The sequence below is a fragment of the Hippichthys cyanospilos genome, chromosome 7, assembly GCF_059441005.1.
Source record: "Hippichthys cyanospilos isolate Australia breed blue-spotted pipefish chromosome 7, RoL_Hcya_1.0, whole genome shotgun sequence".
Taxonomy (NCBI): domain Eukaryota; kingdom Metazoa; phylum Chordata; class Actinopteri; order Syngnathiformes; family Syngnathidae; genus Hippichthys; species Hippichthys cyanospilos.
In genome coordinates, this window is record NC_142375.1 from 4,045,025 (window position 1) to 4,069,558 (window position 24,534).

A 24,534-nucleotide genomic window follows, 5' to 3' on the forward strand; every position below is an offset into this window, starting at 1 on the left:
AATGTACGTTAAAAAAACATTAACAAATAAATAATAATAATTATAATAAAAAATAATAATATTGTAGTTGAAAATTCGATTGCGTTTATTGGTCGAGTCCACGTTTCAGAAAGGGGAGGAGAGGACGGCAGGAATGACGTAAAGCGAGGAGGAGGGTCTAACCAAATGATCTTTCGCGACAGAATGGAGGACTCCTGCAGCTCGAAGGAATAACTGTTTTAATCGTGGAGTCTTTTTATTTATTTTTTGTAGGTAGCTGAAGGATAGACAACTGAATGAATCTCACTCTCGGGCAAACTACATTTTCAGCTGTGCTTGTGTGCAAGCCGAGTCGTCATAAGAATCTTTGAACTCAGGTAGGTGTTTTAATGCCTGGTGCCACTCTATATAAAAAAGCTCGGTCTTATCAAAACAATTTACGAACTGAATCGCCATTGAATTCTGTAGTAATCGCTTAATCGACACGATATCTTTAGCACTATGAGAAATACCTTGCAATGCTCTGTCATCAAATTCAGAGCAAGTACGTGCAACCAATAGCCTTACAAATTGAGTGCGCATGTGACTTGAAGGTCGTTTTCCATTGGACGAAGGTTAGGCCTACGCGTCTACCTACCGATGGGGTTGGACCTCAGAATGTTGACGTTTGTAACAGACGAGGATTGTTTATGCAACTCAGCTGACGTTTTTGGCGAGGGAGTGACAAACACCGCAGTGAAGACTGGTTTGGTTGTTGTTTTCACATTGCGGTAACACCGCCAACATACGGGTTCTCCTTAAAGTAATGCTGGTAAAGTATCTAGTGTTTTTCTGATAGAAAGAAAAACAAAAATATTGGCTACACACAGAGCATTGCAAGCCTTTAAAGCACACTTTATTTGTGTTTCGTTTGCTTAATTTGCCAAGATATCTTTTCTACATCAACAGTCTAAAACGTTTTCACCGTCTTCTCCTTTTTTGGGCGAAGTTTATTTGCCATATTTTTTCGAATAATCAAATGATTGCAAATATCAGCAAAGTAACCCAAGTAAACGAAGTGAATTTATAATTGTTATAATTTTATTAATCAAAATTATTCAAAGCTACCTGCCCCAGTGACATAATTAAATCCCCCAAAATGTATTAAAGTTGTGGTCCTCACTCAAAAGCAAATGAAATCAAGCATTTTTTATAACTGGTAAAGAGAATTTCTCACCTTTAAATAGTATGCTTTGTTTCGGTTGAGCATATTTCAAACATTAAAAGTTGTGATTTGTTTGTTGTTGCTGAAAATCAAGTATACAATAAAATACATTCTCTAAATAGAACTATTTATAACACATTTAATAGCTTCCGGTGATCTGTGACTGGGTTAATACTTCAGCTCAGTGATTCTCATTTATATTTTGCAAAGGCCCCATGAGAAAAGAGAAAACCTCCCCCCTCCCCCTTTATAAATAGTCCAAGCACACCTAAAGCTGGAGCTCTTTTAACATTAACAACAAAAATCAATAAAATCAACTTTCAACAGCAGTTAATCTTTTTTTCATCGTTTGTACATATGAAACAAAAAATCATGTCAATCCTAATTTTATTCCAATTACACTTAAAAAACTAAGCCTTTTCCACGGGGTCATCCACACGAGCCTTGTCCCCAAGGGGCAGCCCGCCCCACTCTTTGAAATGGTTGATTTAGCTAAAGCTAAATGCTATCCTGGTTTACATGTCAACAGCACTAAACAAGTCAATGTACTCATCATGCTTAGTCACCTTCTCATGCTCAGCCTTCTGGTTCACCTGTGAGCTGTAAAAAAAAATAAGGCTGCTGAGCCCTGAGCATCCTAGGAGCAGCGAGCTGTGGCCACTGAACTAACTGTCCACTATCTAGATTAAAGGGAGCACCAGAAGGCCTATGCAAAGTCCCTCAGAGAGATGCAGTCCCATTTCTACGTTGACATAATCAACAATAGCCCGGGCAACTCTAAAACCTATCAATCATTTCCTTAAGCCACAAACCTCAAAGTAGAATGACATCATAAAAGAACAGTGCAACACATACCTGAACTTCACGCCAGCCAAAGTGGTTATTACCCGCTCTCTTCTGTCCGGCCTGGTCACGCTACGCATCCAAACTATTGTCCCACTGCCCTGTGGTTTCCCATCCCCTCACTTGCATTACCAACACCTCGCAGCAGGAGATTGAGGACATTGTTCATGGGATGAAACCCTCCACCTGTGCTCTGAACCTCCTCCAGACCACCCTGGTCCAAAACAACATTTCCTCTATAAGCTCTCTAATCACTAAAATCATAAATCTCTCCCTCCAGACCAGCCACATCCCTTCAGCTCTGAAAACCGCCATCCTCAACCCCCTCCTCACAAACCCTTGCTTGACCCAGATATGCTCTCAAACTACAGTACAGTACTTCCATTCTTCTCAAAAAACATGGAAAGAATTGTGTCCGCAGCTTCAAAACCTTCGCAACCGTGCTGCCCATAACATAGAAACTGCTCTGATCAGGGATCACTCATGACCTGCTCATGGCAGCTGACTCAGGCTCCCCATCCCTGCTAATGCTGGACCTTACAGCCGCATTTGACAATGTCGACCACGACATTCTACTCACCCCTCTTAAAAACATCAGCTTCAATAACACTGCTCTTACCTGGATCAAATCATACATCACCGCCTGCTCTGAATATTTGTCCCCAGGTGGTTCTAAATCATGCACCCAATCTGTCAGCTATGGTTAAGCATAGATATTTGATATTAGATCTTAGAATCTGGCAGTATGATCACCTCGAGCAAAAATATCACGGTATCGTGGTATCATGGTTTTGAAAATACAGCTCCAAAATATCTATTTTTCCAAATATTTTTTAGCTATATTCCTTTTTATTTTTAAACAAAATTTATAATACAGCATTTGTTACATTAACAAACATTTACCATACTAAATTAAAATACATAAAATAAAAAATGAAAACACACATTTTTACTGAGCAAAACACTCACCAATAAACATAACTGAATTTTTTTCTGATTGAACACATCCAATTTAAACTGAAACATTGGCATTCCATGTCCCAAGAGCTAGCTTCTGCAGCCGGGGATCAGAGTACCAAGGCCCCCGCTTTTGGCCGCCACCCAGCTCACACTGCACCTGAATCCTATTGCCCCTCCCATAGGTGACGAGCCCATGGGAAGCGGTATAATACCCTGCACAAAAATATTAAAGTATTGCGGTGTCACGGTATGGAAATTAAAGCTCCAAAATATGTAGTCTAAAACAGTTTTAGTGCATGGCCATTTTCCTACACATAAAAACAGTTTAGTTTTTAACAAAATATATAATACAGCATTTGTTAAAATAACAAACATTTACCATGTTACATTAAAATAAATATGTTCATAAAATCAAAACAAACCTTGAGTGAGCAATGCAGGTTTTTCTCACCAATAAATGTAGACTGTACATGAATTCTTTCTGATTGAACACATTCATTATTAACGGAATTATGGGCACTTAATATATAATAAGAACAATATTTTTAAAAAAATGATCAAATTAATCATTCAAGTATAATGTGGATCAATTAATAGTACCATTGTTTTGACTTCATGTCTGTTTATGAATCTATTTAGTGGGTTTGCCTATGTGGGTACGAATCTTTTCTGTGGATTGCCTCATGTGAGTACAAAGAACAATAGAAAAATTGGGATGATGTCACATCAAGCTACCAGCAGATCTTAGGGAAAATAATTAAGCCGTGAGTCCTCCACCCACGCGTGCCTCAAAAAGAGAACAAAAATTGACAATGGCATATACAGGGTGACACAAAAAATGAGAACGTGATAAAACCAAAACTGATAGAAGAAAATTATATCTTAATTCCTTCAAACATGCCAGTGGAGAAACAATGATGGAATTGTTAATTTTTGTTTTTTTAAATGAGGTCCTTTCAATGCCGTCCTTCTATACAGATGCATCCTGGAAATCTGCTGTTCGGATTGCTCATTGACCGCTGCAACATATCAGCTGGGCAACTCTTAATTTCCTCCAGAGTTTTGTTTTGACTAATTCAGAGGTCTTGGTTGAGTTGTTTACACTTTACTCTTAAGATATGCCCACAAAAAATGAACTAAATCAGACAAATCTGGTGATCTAGTGGACCATTACCAAATCTTGAGATCACACAGGTATCAAGCAGTTCTCATAAAGCCTCCATTGATTTTTATGCAGTGTGTGATGTTGCTCAATCCTGTTGAAGGCAGGTTCCTTAAAAGTTTGGAAGATTGTTGAATTCAGGTGTAACAAAGGAATGGAACATCACGTAACGGACTGGTGTGACAGTGACTGATCCTCTGTTCATTAAAAAAAAAAAAGTAATTGTTTGATCATCCTATGTAATGAAACAGCGCACAATACAATACTGTCACCTTACTAGCGTGGAATTCAGGGTGAAATGCTTAGCTGAGTTGTTGTATCTCAACAGCAGATTGGAATGCATTCGGACAAGAAGACGCCATCAAAAGGAGTTAAAAAAAAAAAACTATCATTGTTTCTTAAATAGCATGATTTAACATTTCCATTACTATTTATCTGACTTACCATATTTATCTTCCAACATTTGGTTTTATTGGATTGTTAAAAAGATCCTGTTGTTTTTGTCGCAAAGCATGTCACGCTTCAATGCTAAGGATAATGTACCTGTGTATGCTCATTCATCATGAATTTTTGATTAATCATTTAAGATAGTACACATAAAAGAATAAAAATAATACAATTTAAAATGCCATTTACAGCATCCAGAAGGATTTACTACCTACAGAACGTAAACTTGAATGTATCTTTTACTTATTGTTGTGATTTTATCTATTGTTGAGGCCGTGCTTAATGTTTTTTAAATAATATATGGATTTGGAGTCACAGGTCATTAGCTTGCAGTCTATAGAATGAGACAAAACCAGAAACAACATTTCCTGAGCCCATGTGGGTTCTCTCCAGGCACTCCGGCTTCCTCCCACATCCCAATAACATGCGTGGCAGGTGAATTGGACATACTAAATTGTCTTTGGGTGTGATTGGGTGCATGAATGGTTGTTTATCTCTGTGTGCCCTGCGATTGGCTGGCAACCAGTTGAGGTGTTCCTCCACCTGAAGCCAGATGAGATAGGCACCAGTAAGTCTGCAACCCTTGTAAGGATAAGCGGCTCTAGAAAATGGATGGGTATATAAAATATAAATAAATTGTACAGTGATGAGAGAGCGACACTGCACAAACTTCACAATGAATAAAATGAACATAAATTAAATAAAACAAAAATTATTTTTTTCATTTTTATTTTTATTTTATAAATTCAAATTCAGCTTCCGTGTGTGCACCAAAGGTTTCCCATGTTAAAGATACTTTAAAATCAGCTGCTGTGTTTGTTTCTTCCAGGAGTAGGCATGGGACGGTATCAGATTCTGACAGAATGATAACCTTGAGCAAAAATATCACGGATGGAAATTACAGCCAAAGAACCAAATAGTTTTAAACATTTTTGGGTAAATTGCCATTTTACTTTATAAAAATGAAACAATAAATAAAGAAAATGTTATCACTCACCATAACAAACAGCAGTCACAATTGTTCAGTGTTTTCAATATCTCCCAATTTTTCTTCCTCTCTCTCTTCATTGTGGAGCTCTCTCTTTCCCTGTACAACACTTTATATCCACTTGGGTGTCCCCATAAGTTTTTGAAAGCACCATAGCGCGTGTGTCCAGCTGTGCTTTGGTGTCTCGTTGCTGCCTTGGTTAAACAATTGAAGTTTGAAAATCCAGTGTGGCTCCAAACACCAAATTGGTCCTTTGCAAACAAAAGGCATTCCCGGCAGAACAATTTGCCAGGGTTAGAGCCCCTGATAGCCCTGCCAGAAAAATGGCAAAGTCCAGCTCACGCCCCTGGTAGCCGAAAAATTAAAATTACCAATTTGGACAGACTTAGGCATTTTTAAATAACTGTGATTTCTAAAACCGCGATGTTTCTGCAATCCGGTTATCGTCTCATGCCTAGCCAGGAGAGGTACCTGTTGCTGAAGCTTCAGAAGATTAACCTATTTTTGACCCAATGGCCCAAATAGTTTTGTGCTTCACAAAATTTCTTTTGACAATCTCTAAAAATAAGTCTACAATACATTATCCCTAACATTGAAGCATGATGAGCAATTGGCATCCACCATCTTCAATCCCTTCTTACAGCTCAATTACTTTCCCAATGAACTGCCAGGATTTGCCATGATGTCATCCCAATTTGCATAATGTGCTATGTACTCACAAGAGGCGATCCATAGAAAAGATACTGTACGTAACAAAATCCACAGCAGAGGTTCGTGCAAAGATGTGAAGTAGCGCGTAATTGTGTTAACAAGCTGAAGGTTTTCAAAATTTAATTTTAGAGTGTCTATAGTAATCTAATGTTTATGATGCATTACTCTGCATTATGGACTGTAACTGTCTTATCGTTAAGCACGCATGCATCTTACTGAGTATGATCTTACTTCATTGGCGAATACTTTTTAACCGTGCTACGCGTTTGGTCAAATGTCTGTAAACTGAGAACATAAATGTAAACAAGCTGGCCTTTTTTAAGATTAAATTTGAGAGAGGCTGTAGTAATCCTATATTTCTGACACATTACTGTGCATCATGCACTGTAACTAACAGCTTGTACTACTACCATACAGATGGGTCAGGCACTTTGGAGGCTGCCACCCAGACAACAGCAGCAACTTCAGGAAGAGCTTGTCGACCGACTGGCTACCACAGGAGGAGCCAGACGAGAGCAAGGTAATCTTGACATTAATGTATTTCAAACAGAGCTCGCCAACATACCAGTCCCTGTGGGCCTGGTATGAAAAATAGATCACCAACAAAGGAATACTGGGATGTCTTCTGAATAATGGAGATGTGATTATTTGAAAATATGAGATTTATAGAAATAGTGTTGCGTATTGATATTCATGTTTCCTTTAATTATTAAAAAGAGTTTGCGCCAATTTGTTATTTCAAGAGTGTGTGTTGAGCTGGTTGCCCAAGAAGAAGCTCTTATTCATGAAGGGTATTGACACTTGTGCTATAGTGTAGTCTGACTAGCTAAATTCTGTCACCTCCGAAAAATTAGTGCGTGCAAACTAAGTTAGATTTATAGTATTTTAATTTGTAATTAAATTCGTCTTAGCTATTTATTTAAGATAGGTTTGCTTTGCCATGTGTATTTTGTCTCATTTGCTTATTGTATAACTTTTTTGTGGTTTATGCATATTGATAATCCATGTATGTCATTATTAGAAACATAATAAAGCCAAATAAAATTTTCCCAGGGAGTGTGAGAGGGACACTTCGAAGAATCCCTCAACATTCTTATGGACCGGACATTTACCATCTGCTGAAAACATGCAGAGGAGGTAGGATGAAAATATTCTTTGTTACAGTTTGCTTTGCATTTTTGTTGATACCGTATATACACCGAGAAACACAGGGAAAATCGATTTACTAATTATTCACTTTGTAGATGTGGATTTTTTTTACTTTAAATTTTTTTCAACTTAATCCCAGTTAACATATTATGGAATTTACGAGTCTGATCCATTCCAGGATAAAACTCATCCAAACTATAGTTCCTGTACAGGACATTTTTAATTAGTATTTAGAATTCAGATAAAAAAAAAAATTAATAAAAGAGCAGCAAAACCCAGGTCTAAATTTAATCAAACCTGGCTAATGTTATAAAGATACATTAATGATATTAATGATAACAAGTGATTGGATTTTCTGGAGAAATTGCATGTGGGAGGGAATTAAAAATATGTGGAAGTATTTGTAAAGAAATTATGTTTCATATAATTCAATGAACTGGAATGAGCTTAACATTTTGAAGAAGGAATGACTAAAATCTGACTGTACATTTAGAAGTTGTTAAAGGATGAAAAGCATTGGAATAATAAAAACCAAGTAGCAAGATACAAAGAGACTGGAACACAAGTAAGCAAAAAAAAAATAAAAACAAACATGGGTGCAGGGAAACATGCCTACCAGTTTTTGTAAATCTAAGTGAAACATTCAGCTAGCGCTGCTTCCTTAAAAAATGCACAATAATGAAATGATAAAATATGTTGAACACATTCTAATTCAAAGGCACAATAACAACACAATATCAGTGTTGATATTGTATGTAATTTTTGCAGTTCTACAACTAAGATTAGTCAGAGATCACACTGACGACATCGAGATACAGTGGTACTTCTACTTACAAAATTAATTTGTTCCAGAAGTAATTTCGTGACATGGCCAAATCCATTTGAAGCCCCCCAAAATGCTACTAAACCCTTTAACTGAATATTGTTAAATTATAAACATGCATCCAAAACAGTACCAAATACATGTTAGAATTACATTAGTGCATAGTAATCAAAAGATATGTAAATAATAATAAAAAATAAAAAGCGCTCCTCAACCCTTTAATTTAATCATAGAGTTTTGTTGCAGTTGACAATGTTAATGCAGTTCACTTGTTTGCCTTGAAATGGTGCAGAGTGGGACACCCTTTTAGGGTGTTTAATTTGTATGTTTTTATTTTACATTCATCATAATTCCACAGGAGCAATAATATATTATTTTTCAGATTATTTTGAGACTGTAGTTTAGTTTTAGTTTGTGGTCATGCAAAGTGCTTCCAGTGTGATATCATTGCTAAAGTGCTAACTACGTGCTAACAACACTAACATCAGACGCGACAGCCCAAATTGGTATGTTACATACGTGTTTTCATGTGAATATGTACAATGTTAGCTGTAGCTAATGTCTTTAATTTTATCTTTGTTAGTTGTACAGTGTCAGTGGTTGGCGGGAAGTGTGGATAAAAAGAGTGAAAATGAAAAGAGGAAGACCACAGTAAACATCTAAAAAAAAAACTATTGTCTTGTTTGTGGGCAAGCTGGCATATTAATAAATCATAAAAATGCACAGTTTGTGATAACAGACTACATTCCAGTCATGTTGGCGTGAGTACTGGTGTCCCGTGTCTCATATTATATATGGCAACAATGTTGCCTTTTCATGTCTTGAATTTTCTCTTGTTACTAGAGACAATATTTTTCTGCCGAGGCGTTTTGAAATGTGAATTTTTCGTATCAAGAGGTGTTCATAAGTTGAGGTACTTCCCTGTTGAATGAACAGGGCAAGTGAGCGTATTCGTGGGAACATAATGAGGGGAACATGCTCTCACAGGCGAACACTTTCTGGATGGCTCCATCACTGAAAAACGTCCAAGACACTGAATGTCAAACAGCAAATACGCGTAGGGTAGATAATGCAGTGTTTCAGCAATCCTAAACACAATTTTTGCGCTAATGGTTCAACGCTCCGCCTGTCTGAAACGGGAAACAACAACCAAGAGAAACAGCAGAAGTGGGCAACTAACATTTTTTTGCCCGTCTGTCAGTGCCCAGCCCCCCATCCGTCATCATCGATCCACCTTTTTTTCTTTCTGAAATTGTAATCGTTGGTCCCTCAGACAACAGCCAGTCCGTCACTAAATTCTGTCGGTAACCTCCCCATCGTTAACAGCTCCATCCTCATTGAAAGCCATCTTGTCGCATTTTACAAACTCATGTGACACACAAAAGCCACACCAATGCGAATGTGTGAAAAAATGTCTGAGTCACTGTTGTTGATGATCGATTTAATAGATCAACAATGACACCACGGCTATCTTCGCACTCTCGCGTGCATGTGAATTAAATGCACCAACAAGAAACACATATTCATACAAAAACAGAAATAAAATGGTCCGTAATGAACACAACACAAAACTTCAGTATGTCCACAAAACGAAAAAATATTTAACAAAATGAGATAAAATCCAAAACAATGTATACAAACGCCAAATTAATTTCCAAACACATATTACTCCCGTACATGTAAATGAATGAAAATATGTCTAAACTCTTCTAAATAATACCGTAATTCCCCATATATAGGACTTATCTCTGTATCGGACACACCTTTAATTTTGGGGTCAGATTTTGGTGTTTTCTATTTTACCATGTACAATGTAAAAACTATAAAAAAACAGAATAAATCTCATCTTCGTTCATTCTTCATGTTTTCTTATCTTCATATCCGTAAGCTATATATTTGTTGCAGGTTAAGTGTTTCAGGTTTCCCACATTGTGAACGGTCGGTGAACGCTGCACCAGTATAAAGTTGAATGTGCTCAAATGAGTTGTTTTTAATTTGCCTCGCGACATAGCTCAAATTCTATTTGCCATAAATATCCCAAGTTGTGCACAGTTCGTGTTCCACCAATTTACGATTGTGTCTATATGCAAAAACACCACAATTATTTAATGAGACAATTGGAATAGCTTTCCGTGTTTTCTAACTGGTGCTCACAACTCCATACCTTGCCACTCTTAATTGAATCAGCTGGAGTCATCATAAACTTTACATGATCCTATCCATTTTAGTAATATTCCTATGTGTGAACAAGGATGGATTCGGACGTTGGTTCAGTCTGCTCTCTTCTTTTATTGAAAATAATGATGTAACAACCTCAGCTGCTGTTAGCTGCAGCCAGCACTGCCTGCTAACAGCCCACTGACTTCCACCTATAGGTTGTCCCGTTATGGTTATTATTGTAAGGAAGGCCGATATAAAAATGTGAATCCATCGTCAAAACTTCAGCTTATGTGGCCTACAGATCAATCGTGTTGAGAAAAAAAAATTAATCTTTACCGTTTATAGGACGCACCCATACTTTTGGCCTTCATTTTTGGGAAAACAATTGTGTCTTATATTTGGGGCATTACGATATGTTACAATTGTGACTGATAATGCTTCTGATATGATCCGAGTTGGAACAAACTAACACACATTTCTCAATTCAGCTGCTCGCTTGAAAAAGTTTATTTTCACATCTTGTTTGTCATAAATGTACTGAGAAATATTTGTATTTTTCATTTGGGCAACAGTTTACGTATGAGTAAACGTAATGAGTAACGTCTCATTAAAGATTGAAATATGTGCCTTTAACATGAGAGAAGTATGTACGTCAATATATTGCTATATCCATATTGTGTAAGGAGAATCGCAAGGTTTCCTGCTTGGAAAACAAATTAGCATTCTCAGCTTTCTGTACAGTATATGTCCTGTCTTCATTTAAACCTGTTCTGTAATTTTCTGTTGTTACAGGTAAAGAACAAAATGGTTTTATAGATCTGGAGATGCTCCCACCAGAGTTGGGAATTACCATATTGTCGTATCTGAATGCGACTGATCTTTGTCTGGCTGGCTGTGTGTGGCAGGACCTAGGAAATGATGAATGTCTTTGGCAGGGGTAAGGAAATTTTAGTCTGTTTTTTGCAATGGCATCCTGCCATATGTTTGCAGTAAATGTCTTTTTTGCTTTTTCTTTCCCGAAATGAGTCTTTATGATAACGCTTCTGTGTTAATTTTCCAGTCTCTGCAAATCCACATGGGGTCACTGCTCCATCTACAACAGAAGGCTACCTGCTGGTTTCTCATATAGAAGACTATATCTACAACTAGATGAAGGCAGCCTTACATTCAATGCAAACCCGTGGGAGGTAATGCATGCCGAATATCAAAGATCATGAGTCCCATGACTCCCACCACTGTGCACATGCACTTTTGTGTTTCTGTGTTTACGAGTACTAAGACTCATGTGTCTCTGTCTCTGTCCCTGCACCCCCCACCCCTCCATCCCCACCCCCCCTCAACACACCCTGTCCACCCTCAATAGGGTATCTCTTATTTCATGTCTAAAGGCATACTAGTGGATCACCCCACTGAGCAGGCTAAGTTCATCTTTTACACTAGGCGGCTCAACTGGAAGATGCTGAGAATTTATCTGGATGAGAGGTAAGCAGAAAGATGAATACTTACCCTAGAAAGTACACCAGTGCAATATTTCATGGCAGGCAAGATTGCCAACTCTGTGACTTTCTTTTTAATATATGTAGATACACAGGCGAATGCATACACTTATTTTATTGGCAAAGTAAACCCAGCATCTGACGACATATGTATTAAATGAAATATAATACTAAAACATGGTCATAATTTTATGATCAGTCAATGACAAAATTTAAAACTAAGTCACCATTGCCACAGATGGAAATTCTTGTCTTTGAAAATATTATATAAAATTATTATTCCATAATTTTTGATTATGTTGAAAGGGCCTGTAACATGATATTTTAGACTTTCCATAGTGTAATAAGTGCATATATATTACATTTGACACATTGGTATTTAATTTCTTATTAAATATGAGTTTTATAGTACCAATATTTCTAACCAGGAAGTTAAATGTCTTGTTTGCAAAGACTGCACCTTCTGGGTGCCTGCCTCACCCCCTTCATGATGTGTTCAATGCTGGCGGGCCACAAAAGACCGCTCATCCTCACGAGGCTTGTGGCTGATGGAGACTCTTCCAACAGCGTGAAGAATGGGACTAAAAACAGGCGTTTTACTAATATTGAAATGCAAAACAGCGATAATATACCACTCTTATCAACAGGCATTGCTCCTATCAAATCAGTCCCCGTGGAAACCCAGTATTCATAATAATAGTTCCGCCCGCAGGTGAATTATTTACGACCGACATTGATTGTCCGACTTTATGCACCCAAACGCACATTTTGGCCACTTCAGCATTTTCCATGAATGTAGCTAGTCAATGAAATGTTGTTGTTTGTTTGGCCGACTTGGCATAAAAACCGGCCTCTTCAACTCTGGAACCAAAATGAAACTGAAAGACGTGGACAAAGTCGGTGTTTATTTTCTCTTGCACAGGGAGGTGTAGGGAAGGTACAAATTGCTCCTATCGTTATAAGCGCACGTCAGGCCGTTTTCATCTCCACAGGTGGGGCCGGTGTGAAAGTGCAGAATAAGCAAGGACTATTTAGAAATGCATCAATGAAGGGCAATAACATTTTGGAAGATTTATGGTGAGCAATCAACATTGGAACATGGATAAAAGCTCCAAAATGGTAACTTTTGATGTTACGACGAGAATTCTCTTCAAATGCATTTTGTTTTTAAATTGAAGGGTCGCTGACCCTGACAGCGCTATTCTTATCAAGTCAATTGAGCACTGTAGTGAAAACTGTGATCATTTCAGACTAGTGTTGCTCACGCTGAATAAAAAAGCAAGACCAAATCCAGGCCAAGAGGAACTGCAGCCCGAGGGCCTGAGAGAGAATGAGAGGGAATTGGGAAGAACTTAAGCGATCAAGTTAAAATCAACCCACAATCAGCCTTAGTATGTCTGGTGGTAGGCCAAATGAGGAAGACGTAAATGATGGAGTGGATTCTTTAGTTGTGAATTCACGACAGACGCGTCATCAATAGCCACTTCCCCATCCAGCATGTACAGTGGAGTTTAGAAAATTCTTCTTCATTTGATGAAGTATCAAATGGAGAATTCAGAAAAACTGAGCCGGACACGACAGTTGAATGGATTCAGATACAGTTCCACCGATATCCGCAGGGATAAAAAAAACGAGCCTAATACCGCGCCAAAAAATACAATTTCTCTCAAATACACCGACAATGGAGGCAAACAAAGTCCGTGTGCAAATTTTGCAATATTCGCTTGCATCCAGGAGAATGTGTCACACATTATCATGTTGTTTAATGTGCTGTTTATATAATATATATGGAAATGGACATCTGTCAGAGAAATCTACAAAAATGACTTGAGACAAGCCCAAATGCTAAACAGCGAAATAGTCACTCAGACCAACCAAGATTGACTTTTCTTTGCCGGCAAGGGAGGACTCGGCTCTCACTCTAATTTTCGCCAGAGCCGTCAGAGACCAGCCGTCCCCGCCTGCTATTTATTCATTCAGTAAAGCATTACACAATACAAGACATAACAAAAAGAGCCAGCCGGGCGCCACCAACAGCTGGGCCAAGGTTTCACTTCACACTTTCCTGCGTCAGCAGCTTAATCTAAGGACTGGGGCGAGGTGAACAAGGACTGCATAGATGGATAGCAGTTCATGCTATCTAGACAAGAAATAAACACATAATGATAACAACCTCGTATATGATTTCCTTCACATCTGGAAATCTGGTTTTGTCATCACAAACAAATTTTCAATGTTTTTGTTCACATTTTATAGAAGGGAAGAGCGGATGAGAGGTTTTAGATGCCACCAGAACAAAAAAACATTGTTTTTTTTTGTTTGTTTGTTTGTTTTTGCTCAAAATACCTCCATGCCACTCAAATTACCGGTGCCTATTTTCAAACAATGATTACTTAACAATGAATAAGCTAGAAGCATTTTTTTTTCTGCTTGAAGAAAAGAATCTAATCTTTCATATGGTAGTCGTAGTTCACAATATTTTGTCGAATTTGAAAGATGAGTGAAAATGTTCTAGAGTAGTACAATTTTAAAACAACATCCCAAATGTTTTCACCATCATCAATAGTGTTCTGTGAAAAAACATGGTACATCTCTGTCTTCAACATTTAAGAGCACAATGACCTCACTAAAGTTGGTTGATGTGTTGTCTTTCTTCCATATCTCAGTTATTCCTTAAAACATTTCTTAGTCTGCAATTAATTGAAAAAAGGTGTTGTATTATATGGTGATTGAAAAATCAACAACCAGCATGGTGGAACACTGTGCATTGATGCCTAGGGTTAAAATCATCAAAAATGAGCAGAATTAGTTGTACGTATGGCAGTGGTTACTCCAGCTGCTAGTATTTGCCTCCATTTTAGCACAGGTGAAACAAAGCCAGGCATAAAGACATGACCACCAACCATATTGACCACACATGGAGCAATAAAGCACCATCTATCCACATGATCCAAAAATGCATAAACATGTCCTTTTCATAATTTTCACCACTAGAACAAATGGACAGTATTTATTGTGTCCTGGTAAAAATATAATGTTGTTTCTGATGTCCGAAGGGGGAAAAAAAGTGTGTGTGTGTGTGTGTGTGTGTGTGTATGTGTGTGTATATATATATATATATATATATATATATATATATTTCAATTCTAATTTATAACTCATACCACAATACCGGATACAGTTTTAGGTATACCACAATACAGTATAACAAATAATAAAATAACGAACATGTTCGAAACATCCATCTATCCATTTTCTAGAGCCGCTTACCCTCACAAGGGTTGAGAATGAATAAAAAAAATATCCATACAGCAGACAATGAATGAAAAAAATCCATACAGCAGACAACAATTAAAAAAGAAAATGTGTTGCAATCTTGGATAATAAACTGTTGAGTCAAAGGCAAAAATGAGACTTTTCTCTTTAGTGAGCAGTGGTGAGAAAGTGGCCGCAAGGCTCATGCAGGTACATTGGAAATTCACGGGCGAGAGAATTACATAGGAGGAGCATGTACTTTCATTGATTAAAAAAAACACTTAATAAACCATATCATAAATTGTTCATCTTTTTGTGATCCACAAGTAGCCAGTGCAGAACCGTATGGACTTGTGGATTGTGATGGCCTAATTTCAGAGCGGTCTTGATTTTTGTCAGCTGATGCAGAGGTGCGAACGAGCCATAGCGAAATATCAATGCATCAATATTTTGTCCAACTCTTAAAATTCAAAACGAGTACAGCAACGTTTGAGAAACTTTTTCTGCATGTTTACAAATAATAAAAGACATATACAGCCCTCAAACTGGCCTTTGTATCTTGTTTGTCTGTGCAGGCGAGATATTTTGGATGAGCTGGTGACACTTCACAACTTCAGCAATCAGTTCCTCCCCAATGCTTTGAGGGATTTCTTCAAACACATTCATGCACCAGAGGAGAGAGGAGAGTATCTGGAAACACTCATCACCAAATTTAGCCATAGGTTTTGTACCTGTAATCCTGGTCTTGTCCAAGAGCTGGGTCTCAATCCTGGTTAGTGTACACGCACTGTCATACAGCTCAACTCATTGCTTCATCTTAGTAATTGAAGATTTGTCGTTGTATGCCTATTATAATAATTATGTTGAATTTTATGAGGGAATTAATCAGCTGTTGAAAACAAATACTATCAATCACCTTTTTGACATGAAATAATAAACATCTGGACTGCGAATATATTCTACAACTACAGACTATAGGTTTATGACTAAGTAATTTGTTTTTCAACATTTTGGAGGAATGAAAAGGTTTTTTTTTTATACTTCCATTTTTCAAAAAATAAGAAGTGATTATTTGGACTAGCTACAGTGAAATGAAAACTTTCCATCAAATCTACAATGTATTTCAGTGTCGATTTAAATCTAAGTGAAATGTAAAGCGATTTTTTTTCAAAAAATAAAAGAGAATCAAATTGAGCATATCCTTTTTACACTGAATTATCAAGTAAAATAAAGGATTGCTAAATTATTGTTCATTGTCGTAAATATTTTTGCTTTCCTGCCTAATTTCTGCCCATTTTAGCGCTTTTTCTCATACTTCTTCCTTTCAAGACAAAAAGTGAATTACTAAATTTGTATTTTTACTCATATGTAAATGTCATGTAAAAACAGTGGGGAAAAAATATCGCCCTCTTAGCACCTTTGAGTCTGTTTTATTGTAATCAATTTTTTTTTATTTTTTATGTATGCAAGTTGTGCCGTCAGCTATTTACTGGTTTACTGTAACTTTGCTAAATTGTATAGTATTATTTTGTAGCATTATAGTTTTGAGATGAACAAACTTTGCTAAATTATATAGCATTATTTTGTAGCATTATTGTTTTGAAATGAACAATGTGGATCTAACGTGCTGTATTTGAGATTACAAAGTTCTCTCCAGACTAACAGTGAGTCAACTAGATTTTGTGTTTTGGATCGAGATCACAGTGTCCCTCTTTGCTCTTTGCAGATGCTGTGTATGTGCTTTGCTACAGTCTCATCCTGCTCTCCATCGATCTGACGAGTCCTCATGTCAAAAACAAAATGTCAAAGAGGGAGTTCATCAGGAACACTCGCAGAGCAGCCCACAGTGTCTCTGATGATTTTGTAGGCCATCTTTATGACAATATATACTTGATTGGCCATGTGGCTGCATAGCTCTTCTGACCAGCTGTCTTTTAGAAATCCTCACAATGCACTGAATAATAGGAAACAGTGATTTGCTTCCTATAGATGTCTGGAATGTTTGGAATATTTATACAGAAGAACAAACAACTACAATATACCACTGTACTGTGTATGGCAGAGATGCTGCCACCAAAATTCCATGAATGTTCATATTTTTGTAAAAAAGTAGGATGATTTTAATTATAACCGTGAAGATAAGCTCTGACACTGCACTGATGAAGTACCTACCACTACTAAGTGGTGAATGATCACTTGTCGAACAATTACCTTTAACTAAAATGCTAAACTGTGAGGCAGTAGCTACACACACACTTTTATTTATATATATATATATATATATATATATATATATATATATATACAGTATATATAAACACACATATATATATACACACATATATGTTAGTGCTGGGTATCCCGATATATTAGGTAATGTTTGTTTAGGCATATATACTAACAACGACCGAAAAACAGAAAAAAAAAAATAATAGAGAAATTCTATGTATTAATTATTTTATTTGAAGCCACACACCATTGACATTTATCTATGAGCAGACATTAAACATTATTTCAAAAAGAAGCACCATGTCCACTTTTTTTTCAAGAATGCCCTTGACTGTGTTAATATGTCCCTAGCGTTTGGAATGATTAACACAAAAAAAATTGATAAATATCAGTCTCAAGATTTAACCTACCGAATTTAAGATGTGCATATTTAGAAATACACATACTTAACCACAAATACACACAAGTAAAGCATGAAATGTGTTAGTAAATAAAAATAGAAATTATGCAATGGCAAATTTTGGTTACTTGTTGGTCAGCTCCTGGCCTTTTGCTGTCGTATTTTATTATCCTACTCATTAAATCAACTTTAAATTTCGATTGTTTGAAATCAACTGCTTACCCTAACCCAGTGCCACTTCTCTTAATTTACATATAGTCCGCTTTGTTGGACTCTACTGTATTTTGAAGTGCTTATTGTGGCTGAATAGTGACGTCCCCTGTGCGTTGTCAAAATGGTCCTTCACAGCTTGAGCATGCGTGTATGTTCGAAATGAAAACAGACAGCCACTTTTTCCAAGATGTTGTTGTCTGTCTTTTTTTTTTTTATTTTGCAGATTGGTCATTTTGCTTCTTATTCTCTCTTCTTTTTGGTCAGCCATTTTTTGCTGCTAAACCCCTAAACACGTCAGATGTGTCAAGTGAAATCTGTGAAGAAGAACCCCCCCTTTACTCCCTAGGAATTTTCATGCATGGATATGTGGTTACCAGACTTTTTTAAATGCAAGAAGTATTTATACATATTTAAGGCAAAGATTACTGTAGGACTAATGCGTTTAAAAATTACATTTTTAAATCTTATACAGTACTGTAACTGTACTATTTTCCTTTCCCGTTTTTATCCCTTGGCTCTAATCAGCGAACACGAAGGGCCAGACTGACCCTAACCCTCAGATATCGAACTAGAGTGGAGCCTGTAGCTGACCAAACAAAATACCAAACAGAGTTTATGCTTGAAATTCCAATTTATTGCAAGAGGTAACAGTATCCCAAAGCTTTCTTTTGTCCTCACCGCTCTCCTTCAGCTGTGCTTGGTGTGAAAAACCGAGTACTCTTTTCAACTGAGTGGGCAGGCAATCCGTCAAATCAGCTCATCACCTCACAGGGACTCCTACAAGACATGTGATTGGCTCCCGGCGCTATCATCGACCAATGAAGCGCAAAGTGCGAAGTATCGATATCATGGCCCAGCTCTAATGTATATGTATCCATGTACAAGAATATGTATTACGTGTGGATGTATGTATGTATGTACATTTTTTTCACAATCAGGCTTATGTCTTAAATGAAAATCATATAATTATGTTTTTATTGATAATAACCTGCAAACAATGTCAGAAGGTGGAGGAAAAAGTAACTGAACCATCACTTTTAATAGCTGGTTGCCCTCACTTTGCCAGCAATAACTTTAACCAGACACTTCCTGTAGGTCAGTGTTGCTCAAATAGTGGAGCGGGCCCCCCTGGGAGGGGGGGCACGGATGTATGTGCAGTGTAATTGTGATGAAATAAGGATTGGAATTTTTTTTTTTCAGGCACTTTGATGCACTTGAGATTTTCCTGCTTAGACAAACCTTTAACCTTTTTAAATGCTCTAAAAATAGTTAACAGTTGTTGAAAGTTTAATTTATATTGATTTTTTCTTGTGTCATTGTTCAAAAAGGATACAGTTTTAGGTATACTTAGACCATTTTTCTAGATCTCTTTCCTGTGGGGGCTTTGCAGAAAACAATTGAGAAGCACTGCTGTTCGTGCAGACCAATCTGGCACATCGATAAGGATCAATCTTGGGTCCAAAAAAAATATACGTATTGAATTTAGGGTTATACTAGTATTGCGTGATACTTGGAGAGGTCCCTTTTGCACACTGGTTGTGGCGGGCATGTTGCTGAGCAGCCAAGCGTGTCCTATGAGGAGGCATGTTATTAAGCCTGATGAGATACTTTAGTACTGGCGGTCTTCTGCCATGTGTTCAAGCTTCGAGGCAGTCGTCGTTAGAAAAGGAAATTAACAATGCAAAAACTTTTCTGTGGATGGTTTGAGGTGCCATGTTTGTCATTAGATTTTTGCAAGAAGAATAAAATTGCATTGCTCATTCATCCATGTCAGACTGCTGTATTTGGAGGAGGTGCTCCAGTGAAGCCTCTTTGGCTACTGCACAGTCCTCTCTCTGCGCACCAACAACACTAAAGCTACTTAATAATCTTTGGGTCCCAGAGTGAGCAGCCTCTGTTGTGACGCCCCAATCACATTCATTGTTGCTTGGAAATGAAGCTCAAGCTAACAATTCAGGGCACTACTAAAAAAAGCAGCCATCAGGCAAGGATTGACGTTTATTTATTTTTTTAAATGGACATTCTTTTTTCAATTGAATTTCTTTGTTTTTATTCCACATAACACTCCTCTTTTACGCCCATCCTTCCCCTTTTAACGTCCGCATCCCTGTCCTCTCTCATGTCCTTTTTTTTTTTTACAAAAGCGGCCTGTCAAGCTCATCGATGTTACTCAGCAATAGATTTTGGAACATGGTCGAGAGTCGGCAACCCCATTCCTAGAGAGCCGCGTACCAGAATTAGTACATCATGTTTTTGATGTCTCTCTCCTACATCACACCTAATTCAAATGATTAGCTGATCAGCAAGCTCTGTATAAGCCTGATAACCATCCTCATTGTTTGAATCAGTTGTGTTATAGAAGGGAGACATCGAATACATGCAGGATAGCAGCTTTCTAGGACCGGAGTTGCCTACCCCTGAAATAGGTGCACACATGACACAGCGCATCCATCATAAGACACCTCGTCGATTTTGGCGGTAATTTAAGACTTTTAAATTCCTCTTGTGGCAATAAAAATGTGCTCACCTTTTAGTACATGTGTGTTTTATACTGTGGTCAACAGTAATTTTTGTTAGACAGCCACTTAGGGAGCTAAGCGACAGTATGGAATTCTCTCCGTTTGTCGACAATTTCTCAAATAACGGAATGATCAAAATCCAGACTTTAGAGATGGTTTTGTAACCCAAGGGTGTCCAAGCTCCGTCCTCAAGGGCTGGTGTCCTGCATGTTTTTCAGGTTTCTTTCCCCGACACACCTGATTCAAATGATCAGGATCGTTATCAGGCTTCTGCTGAGCTTGCTGATGAGCTGATCATTTGGATGGACCGAGTTTGGACACCCCTGTTGTAACCTTTCCAGCTTTATATAAATCAAGTTTTTGATTGCTGGACAGCAGAGAGCTCTTTTTAAAGAGGCATGATGCACTTCAGGCAATGTCAAGACACAAATCTTAGCACAGGTCTGTATTTTATAGTGCACCAGGCAACTTTAAAAAAAACTCTTAAGTGATTGGACATTCTTTGACTTACATCGTTAGAAAAAAAATGTATTATAATTGTTCTCAACATCTGGGGCAAAAGGTTCAGTTTACCCTCCTTTTCACATTGTAGGCATGTTATTCTTATAAGCGATATGAAAACCTTGAACTGTTTGGGTAGTTTTAGCTGGAGCAGACACTTTTCTCAATTGTGTGATACTGAAAAATGTCAAAGCACATTTGATGGTGATTTTATGCAGTAACATAATGTGAGAAATTCCAAAAGCATCATATACTTTAACATTCTTTCTAAAATGGAAGGATGGAAAAAAAAGGATGGATTTTCATTATATTATCAGTACATATGGCTCAGTATGACGCTTTGTGCTGCCATGTCATGAAATATAAATATAGTATCATCCTCTCTCAAATTAACATTTGAAAATATTGCTGTTGAAATCCAGTCAGTGTACTCCCCTTACTTCTTATAAGTATTTAATACACTTTTAGCTACAGATAAAATGTGACTATGCCACAGAGAATATTCGAAAGACTTTGCAGTGCACTAATTTTGAAATGTACTTTTTTTTTTTAAATCGATTGTTTAAAAATAGAAGAAAATTACCTCTGCAAGAGCAACACAGCAGTAAAAACAAGATTAGTTTTAAGTCAGTGAGATGGTCTTTTTTTTTTCTTTATTAGGTTAATGGAAAACTTTCCACCTCAAAAATCATAACTGAGAACCATACTTTAGAATGGACATACTTACATATACATTTGAATTGTTTTTGCTAATGTGGCATTAATAAGCTTATTGTACCTACTATATAAAACTATTAGTATGAGCTATTAGTAAATTATAACATGTTTTGGTTGATGAGAAGTAGTTGTGTTACCTAACCGTTTACATTAACAGCCAAAGACCTGTTTTGCTATGCAGGTTTTTTTTGTATTTTCCTCATCATAATCATTGATGACAATAACCCCTTGGTGCGATCATAAATCAAGACTTACCTGCAATTTATTATATTGAAAATCCATTAAACACAAATTATGACAGCCATTGTTTATTGTTGTTATTAAGTATGCTTTGTGACTGACAGTGTGTATATAAGTTAAATGAATATGTGACTAGTTAATAAATCTTGCTTTTGCCTAATGTAGTTTGTAGTTTCTGTACTTCCATACCTAACCTAATACTAATATAATATAGTATTAATATATACAGTGGCCCCTTGCTACATCGCAGTTCAAGTTTGGCGGCTTCACTACATGACATTTTTTGAAGCTATATGTGTCAACAGCCATATTCTGACAATACCACCTGCCCAATGTGTTAGAATAACACTCCCACGCTCAGTCTAACGTGGAGTCTGAACCATACCTCTTAATATTCTTCCTTGTTTATATATATATTTATATAGACATAATATAGACACTTACACCACCGATCGCCATTCTACATCGACTGAGTCATGGCATTAACTGTTCTAATAAGTGTTGCGGGTATGGCGACCGAATGTGAGCAAGAGCGTTGTGTGGAATACATATCAGTAGGGGGTTTAATGCGCAAATCTGTGAGGAGCGCGGGAGGAGAAGTTGTTAGAGACCAGAAAGAGTGTTGCATGTACTCAAGAGAAGTGCTACCTGTTGAAATAAAGTGAATGTTGCTATGTAAACCCTACTTCACCATCTTGTTGTCTTTTTTTAGACATATAGACAGAATACTAACAATTACTTTTGAAAATGGCTAAATAAAGATGAAACACTTTTCACCCTTGGGGGAAATTTTGACCCAACTCGGGCTATTTGATGTGTGATATTAAATGAAAAGCGTACAAAAAAAAAACACTACGAGGCTGGCCCTTCTAAATGCTGGCAAATGGGAGGTCGAGAGGTACGCCCTATAGGTGTAATGTAGCCCATGTCTGGCTCATTTACTGCCATTAAAAATTGTAAATCTTGTCCATTTTGGACATACTGAAAACCCAATGTTTGATCATGCATTTTCTCCAATTTTTGCATTAATCTCTTCAACAGCAACTCACGAATGGGAAGCAATAGAAATTTTTGTGTTGACACCCGAAAACCACCGGATGGCGCAAGCGGCCAACTTATGACATTTCCAACCCTTTCAATGACTTCGATGGTTGGCTTAGCCCGGACTCCCATAATGCAAGCGTCTTCAAAAGTTATAATACTCTAATTATGACATAATGAATATTCCTATTTCAATTTCATAACTATATGAATATACAATGTAGTTACTTTTGCTATTATTGCATTTTTAACATTTTTGTACACAAAAAAATGTATGGAAAAGGCTGATGCCGTGGAACAATTTGAGGGGTTGACAGTAAATATATATTCATATTTGACAATGTTATGACCCTTTCAAAGTCAGCCCAAGTTAGGTGATAAAAAGGCCAGGCTCGTAAAAACTCCCTGTGTTAAAATCAGTCAGAATTATCCCATAGGCCGGGGCTAGGCAGCCCCATTCCTGGAAAGCCTCATACCTGCATGTTTTTGATGTTTCTCTCCCACATTACACCTAGTTTAAATAACCAGCTCATCAGCAAGCTCTGTAGAAGCCTAATATGGATCCTGATCATTTGAATCAAGTGTGTTATAGAAGGGAGACATTGAATACATGCTGGATAGCAGCTCTTTAGGACCAGAGTTGCCTCCCTTTGCCATAGGCCAAATAAACTAAATCCACTCCAGACACAATATGACCTTTGACACTTGACCTGTGTGTGTAGCGCATGTGTATGTGTGGCTGTGTGAGAGAGACAGAGCAAGAAGGAATATGTGTTTCATGCACACAGCAAATGAGAAACGAGTAGCGCAAGGATGCATAACCTCACATTTTCAGTTAGTTCATTTCATTTGTATTAAACATTTTAAAGGTTGACAAAGAAAAATACAGATCATAAAAATACAGAAGGAAAAGCAATAGAACACCACACATCTGAAGTTATGTAATATTTATATGTTTAAAGAATTAGATGAACATCATTAGATGGTGATAGCTTAGATTTTTTTCCCCTAACTTACTGATTATCTTCACAATGGTCCGCTTGTGATTTAAAAATTAAAAGCCACAGTATATACAGTAAAACGACCTGATATGTTGGGATTTGTATTAAATGATATGTATAGAAATGCAGGACAAGCAAATGGATGGGCTTCGGGTGTCAAATTAGTAATGTGAGCACACCGAGGAATGATGGCGAAATGACTATCCGACAGTCCCCTTCCTGATACATTCTGCATCATGAAATTTTAGTACTGTATATCTCAGACGTAACATTAGCAATCAACACTGTTTCTTACACCGTCCTGTCTGATGTTGTTGATGTTGACCCAATTATAATGATGACGATAATGATGATGATGATGACGACGACAAAGAGCCCGATGTTTATTCAGGCTAGCCCTGAGCGATGAACCCGGGTCGTCATTTGGTGGCGTCTCGGTCCAGAGAGGCACACTTAAGCCTGAAAGAGGTGATGGATAGCCTCTTGAGCTCTAAGT

The 24,534-nt window shown here is 37.3% G+C and overlaps 1 protein-coding gene across 2 annotated transcripts; it reads left to right on the forward strand.

Annotated features, from left to right (window-relative positions):
• The first annotated feature begins 150 nt into the window (after window positions 1-150).
• fbxo8 (F-box protein 8) lies at window positions 151-22,681 on the forward strand. Of its 2 annotated transcripts, none has more exons than XM_088419028.1 (8): window positions 151-356; window positions 6,712-6,814; window positions 7,348-7,431; window positions 11,219-11,363; window positions 11,487-11,613; window positions 11,790-11,908; window positions 15,753-15,949; window positions 16,904-22,681. In XM_088419028.1, exons 2-8 carry the CDS (start codon window positions 6,712-6,714, stop codon window positions 17,089-17,091), a joined length of 963 nt encoding a protein of 320 aa, XP_088275154.1. In that variant the 5' UTR covers window positions 151-356; the 3' UTR covers window positions 17,092-22,681. The 2 variants fall into 2 exon arrangements, with proteins under 2 accessions (XP_088275154.1, XP_088275153.1); XM_088419027.1 differs by lacking the exon at window positions 151-356 and adding an exon at window positions 656-790.
• The last annotated feature ends 1,853 nt before the right edge of the window (window positions 22,682-24,534 follow it).